At 35.4% G+C, this 6,224-nt stretch overlaps 1 protein-coding gene across 1 annotated transcript in view; it reads left to right on the top strand.

The window, feature by feature from the left end:
- HELQ (helicase, POLQ like) overlaps nucleotides 1-6,224 on the top strand; it is a 35,530-nt gene that overhangs the window by 7,885 nt on the left and 21,421 nt on the right. Inside the window, exons 6-8 of the mRNA XM_081813140.1 lie at nucleotides 1,583-1,680; nucleotides 2,733-2,831; nucleotides 4,099-4,248. Coding sequence (XP_081669266.1) covers nucleotides 1,583-1,680; nucleotides 2,733-2,831; nucleotides 4,099-4,248 — 347 coding nt within the window. The remainder of the gene's footprint in view (nucleotides 1-1,582; nucleotides 1,681-2,732; nucleotides 2,832-4,098; nucleotides 4,249-6,224) is intronic.

Genomic DNA, 6,224 nt, shown 5'->3' on the forward strand with positions numbered 1-6,224 from the left:
ATGTAAGTAGTCACCTTAAGGAGCTATTTGCAACATCAGATAGTCTTTCAGCGTATGTGAAAGCGTATTTGTTCTAAATGTCTTCTTTCCTATTTATAGATACACTATTGCAATACTTATTAAGTTATATATTGCAATAGCTTATATATGGAAAAATTATTATAAAGGTCAAATATTAAGGATTATTTTTAAAATTTTGATAGCAATGGTATTTAGGCAGGTTGTAGCACTTTATAATCATACATTTAAAAAGTTCTTGAGTACCTACCTTGTGCCAGGCACTATTTTAAGTGCTAAGGATATAGCAGTGAATAACACACAAAAAAATAACTCTGCCTTCCTCAAACCTGTATTTTAGTGAAAGTGAGTAGACAATAAGATAAACAAGAAAACATACAGTGTGTCAGATGGTGAAAAATTCAATGGAAAAATATAAAGCAGAGGAAAAGAGGAGAATCGTCACCTACTTGTCAAATCCAGTGCACACTGACTGTCCTTGTCTTATTTTTCTTTAGCATTTGGTTGTTTATCATTTTTTTTTTCCTTTGAGTGCTAAAACACTCTCTCAGCTTCCATACTGTCTCTCTATGGGGGATCGTGTGTTACAACTGAGAGATAGCATAGCGTAATGGCTGAGGGCAGACTCTGGAGCTTGATTAAAATCCTGACTCACTTTTAACTACATATGTGACCTTGAGCAAATTATATTAACTGCACCTCTGTTTCCTCATGCATCAAAAATAGATGATAGTGAAATGGGCAAAATTGGTGAGGGTGATTAAGAGGTACAAACTTAACAGTTATAAAATAAGTCACAAGGTTGAAAAGTACAGCATAGGGAATATAGTCAATAATATTGTAATAATGTTGTATGATGACAGATGGTAGCTATACTTACTGTGGTGAATAGTGTATAATGTATAGAATTGTAAAATCACTGTGTTATACACTGAAACTAATATAACACTTCATGTTAGCCATCCTTCAATAATAAAACATTTTTTAAAAAATGGATGATAGTAATAGATCCTGCCTGACTGAACTGATTTCCTGTGGAAGGCAGCCATTTCATACTGCCCAGGAAGACATGCAGCTTCATGAGTTTCATTCCACCTTTGTTTAAAAAGAAAAAAAGTTGACAACCTGGTAGCAAGATCCCATAAAGGGCTTTATTTGGCAAGAGTTCAGGACCTATTCAGCCCTGCATCCTACACCATACATCTGCCTATAGGCATACCTGTGGGACATGTCATAACTCTTCATAACAGTGGTCCACAGAGTCAGCAACAAGCGTATTTATACTCATTATTGTTGCTTAGAAGTCTTGATTAAGATCCGACTTTTTGCCCAGTGTGAAATTCTGTAAAATTCCAAATAGTAACTTTCAGGACACCTGAAAGTTTTCAGTCTTTGATTCACAGAATACTCCTCTGCTACTATCTTTGTATTTTTCTTACCTCCTCTCCACTCCCTCCTTTCCCAGATCACTCAGGAAGAATCCAGAACACAAAAAGGTTGCTAAATTACTATTATGTTACACTAAATAACATATTTTCCTCAATCCTTTGGATTTTTTTTTTAGAAACAACTCAAATTATTGGCATGAGTGCAACACTGAACAATGTTGAAGACCTACAAGAGTTCCTTCAAGCAGAGTATTACACCAATCAGTTTAGACCAGTATGTACCTAAGGTTTGCACTGTATGGATTTATGTCTATCATCTTACTTAGAAAGAAAAGTAGCAAACATACTGTTTTAAAAAAGTCTATAGAGTAGTGAAGGGGCATAATTCCCCTGACCATGGCTATATGCTAGTAAGAGTTTGTGTATAGAGAATATAAACATTGGGTTTAGGGATCTTGGCTCGGGTCACTACTGTATCTGTAGCACCTGGAATAATGCTTGGCCCATGGGCCTTCAATGAATATTTATTGAATGAAATTTTCCAGACCCATTCTATTTTTCCACTTCTTATTCTGTAAGATAAATTTTTTTTTTACTTGGTCAAAAAAGAGAATCACCAAATTTTAATTTGAAATTTGATATTTTTACATTTTCACCAAAGAGGAGAATTTTCGAGAGATACTTGCTGACTTTAATAATCGAATTAGACACTATTCTTTTAAAAATGCAATGAACTGTATTTATAAACATTTTTTGTCAGGCACCTGGGTGATTTAGTTGGTTGAGCATCTGCCTTTAGCTCCGCCGCTTCGGGCTCCCTGCTCAGTGGGAAGTCTGCTTCTCCTTCTCCAGCTCTGCCCCTGCCCCCCTGCTCATGCACTCTCTCTCTTTCTCTCAAATAAATGGATAAAATCTTAAAAAAATTTTTTTTGTCTATAAATACTTAAAAATAATGTATTTATAATTAAAAATGATGACTGATAAAGACAGAAAATTTTAGGTCTTGAGGAATAACACAAATAAGACAGAATGTGAACATTGACTTATACTTCTTGTGACAAATACAGAAGTGTCTGGTTTCCTTTTAGATAGTGGCTGTTCAAAAGTATTTCTTCAAGGGTATTAATCTCTACTTTGATTGAAAGGGAAAAAGAGACTTAAAGAAATGGTAAAGAAAAAACTTTTACATTGAAGCATGTTTTACATACCTTAGAAAAACTACAGTTTTTGTATAGCTGTCCATTTTTACACCATTTTACAAAATTTAAAACTCTGGAAAGAGGAATTTGTATATGGTATTAATTGCAAATGTCTTTCTAATTCAAGGTTGAATTAAAAGAATATTTGAAAATAAACAATGCAATATATGAGGTTGACTGCAAAGCTGAGAACAGCATGACTTTTTCACGTCTCCTTAATTGTCAGGTAACATTGATAACCCTTGAGTATGAAGTTCCCAGACTTGGTGCCCTAGGGCACCACAAAAGATTCACAGGGTACCATGGGATAGTTTAGATAATTTAAGAGAAATAGCTGGTGCTTGACAACTGTTGCGTACCATACAAACTGCTGGTTCAGTGTAGTTTCCAGTTTGGACATCAGATCACACTGTATTCCTTTCTATGATATCATATCTTAGTGAAGTTTTTGTTTGTTTTTTGCGGTTACTGTAAACAAATACCATGTGAAAATCAATGTGGGACGGAAAAAGAGTAGCCATGTCCAATTTGATTCTAAGATTTGAAAGATTATTGCAGTGCCCGGTTGTGCACACAGCCTTTTAGTGGGCTGTTACGTTTAAGAATGAGATAATACTTTCTTCATTCAACTGATACGTATTATTTATTCAGATGGCTACTAAATTATGAGGAAAAACATATTTAAGTTGTCTGTACCTAAATACCTAATAAACAAAGCTGTTAGGTATTTCTTTTGGCCGTGGAGCTCCATGAACCAAGAAAATCTGCAGACCTCTCCCTTAAATGTTTATTCATTCAGCAATAAGCGCTAAACAAGAAGAAACTTTTGTGGGCTATGTAGTTCAGATACTGGGTATGAAGATGTTAATGTCTGCTGTGTTAATGTTCTGTAGCTTGTATAAAGGATATTAAAAGGGAGAGAAAGGGATTTTACAATATTTTTAAAATTCTGTAAAGGTGTATTACTCTAAATCTGTATCTTAGTTTTCAGTAAAGCTGAAGCAAGTGAGATTTTTGAATAATTTTATATTTTTCTCTATGTTGGGTTCCTTGTGTCTGCTTGATGAATACATTTTTTATTTCTGAAAATTTATCCTGTAGTATGATTGAATCTGTTTTTGAAAACTATTAGTAATAGTAAAAGTATATCTAGTTTATGTGGTCCTTTGTTATTAGGACCAATCTGTGTTTGCTCTGTGGACTTCTTTGCTTTGCTCTGGTAGAGATGAACATGCAGTGGGGTTATTAATAACATTTACAGTTTTCACTTCTTTAATTTAAAACCAAATATACCTAACAAAACCCTTATAACCTAAAAGTGGGACTAAACATTTTGATGTTTCATCTGGGTTGCATCTTTTCTTTTAAATGATCAGATTTATTAAATGAGAAGTTCAAAATTACGGATGGTTTACTTACCTTTCAAAGCACTGTGGTAAAATGACAGGTTTTCATGGTTACTAACTACCTTGTTCCTACCTCTTGTTGTACAGTATTCTGATACTCTGAAAAAGATGGATCCTGATCACTTGGTGGCATTGGTGACAGAAGTTATTCCCAATTATTCCTGCTTAGTTTTTTGTCCCACTAAGAAGAACTGTGAAAACGTAGCAGAAATGATATGCAAATTTTTAAGCAAGTATGTTAATCTTTAAAAAATTTTCTGTTTTATTTTATCATGGTTTACATGCTGTGTATTCTGTTTATTCAGCAAGCACTTATTATTTCTTGTAGAACATTATATTAAGTTGCTATACTAAATTCTAAGGGCCCTAACCTTGAAGAAAGTTTGTGAAATTCATGTATGTGAAATAGCCAGAGAAAAATTCTAAGACTACATGTAAGTAAGAGAATGCTGACTAATATAATGGCTTAGATCAATGATTCTCAACCTTGACTGCAAATGAATCCTCTCAAGGGCTTTTAAAAATCCCAGTGCCCAGGTTATATCGCAGACAAATCAGAATCTCTGGGGGTGGGACCCAGGCATCATTATTTTGTAGAACTTTCCAGGCAGGTTCAACATGCAGCCGAGGTCAGCCACTGGCTAGGAGTCAGAGGACCAGTCACTAATCACTGTGGATATGAATCATATCTTTTTTTTTTTTAAAGATTTAATTTATTTATTTGAGAGAGACAGAGGCAGAGAGAGAGAGAGAGAGGGCACTCAAGAGGGGGTGGGGGGACTAAAGGAGAGGGAGAAGCAGACTCCCCGCTGAACAGGGAGTCTGACTCAGGGCTCAATCCCAAGACCTTGAGACCATGACCTGAGGCAGACACTTAACCGACTGAGCCACCCAGGTGCCACATGAATCGTATTTTTAGTTTAACCTTCTCTTTAATTAAATACTGTTGCCTTTGTTTTCTTAGTAAACTTCACACTTAAGTTGTGTGGACATTTGAATTAAATTTGTTAAGTAATTAAGAAATTTATTAGTTTGTAATTTGATAGTATTTTAATATTGGCTCTGTTATACTCACAGAGATAAGTATAAAGTGATCTTGAATATGAAGAGTTCAGTTTTTTTATGTACCTGTGTCCCGTATGTAGTTTTATCAGATTTTTCAGACTTCTTTTTGGCCCCTTAACCAGTGCTATATCACCATAGACCATTATTACCCTGAATTCTTTTTTTTTTTTTTTAAAGATTTTATTTATTTGCGAGAGAGAGAATGAGAGAGAGAGAGCACATGAGAGGGAGGAGGGTCAGAGGGAGAAGCAGACTCCCTGCCGAGCAGGGAGCCCGACACGGGACTCGATCCTGGGACTCCAGGATCATGACCTGAGCCGAAGGCAGTCGCTTAACCAACTGAGCCACCCAGGCGCCCTATTACCCTGAATTCTAATCTAGTCAGTTCCCACCTCCCCTTCCAGTCCTACTGTCATGGATTGATTTAATAGAATTAAATTTATTGACCAGCCCAAAGATCTAGATGTTTGAGATAGAGTCAAGGAGTTTTCCATTTCGGTAACTAATAGTCTGCCTTTACACTGATGATGTTCATTATGAAAATCTAAGGAAATTAAATTATCATTGAGGTAGTCTCAGTAAATCATTTGTTTTAATAGTATAATTTAAGGGAATTTTCGCACTGGTTAAGTATAATGTGGAAATTTAGAGACTAACAGTTGACTGGAAGACATGCAATTTATTAGTTATAACCTTGACTTATTTTGCTTGTTGATGGTAATAGTTTATTTGGATCATAAATGTTGATGTTTAACATTGAGGCACTTAAAAATTTGGTTTCCAGAACACTTAGTTAATGAATTGTAATGGATATTTACTTTTTTTTTAAGATTTATTTATTTATCAGAGAGTGCACCCAAGCCGGGGGAGGGGCAGAGGGAAAGAATCTCAACCCAACACCCCGCTGAGTGCAGAGCCCTACACAGGGCTCAGTTTCATGACCCTGAGATCATGACCTGAGCCTAAATCAGGAGTCAGATGCTCAACAGACTGAGCCACCCAGGCACCCTAGTACTTGATACTTTCTCAAAGAAATAGGACTTAACATTCTCTGAAGGAAAATTTCCTCTAAAATATATTTTGCATATTACTTGCTGCTTTCATAAACTGAATATTCCGTGTATAGTTTAGCATCCTTTTTTGCGGCT

The sequence above is a fragment of the Leptonychotes weddellii genome, chromosome 2 (genome assembly GCF_054177405.1).
Source record: "Leptonychotes weddellii isolate Sample4059 chromosome 2, ASM5417740v2, whole genome shotgun sequence".
Taxonomy (NCBI): domain Eukaryota; kingdom Metazoa; phylum Chordata; class Mammalia; order Carnivora; family Phocidae; genus Leptonychotes; species Leptonychotes weddellii.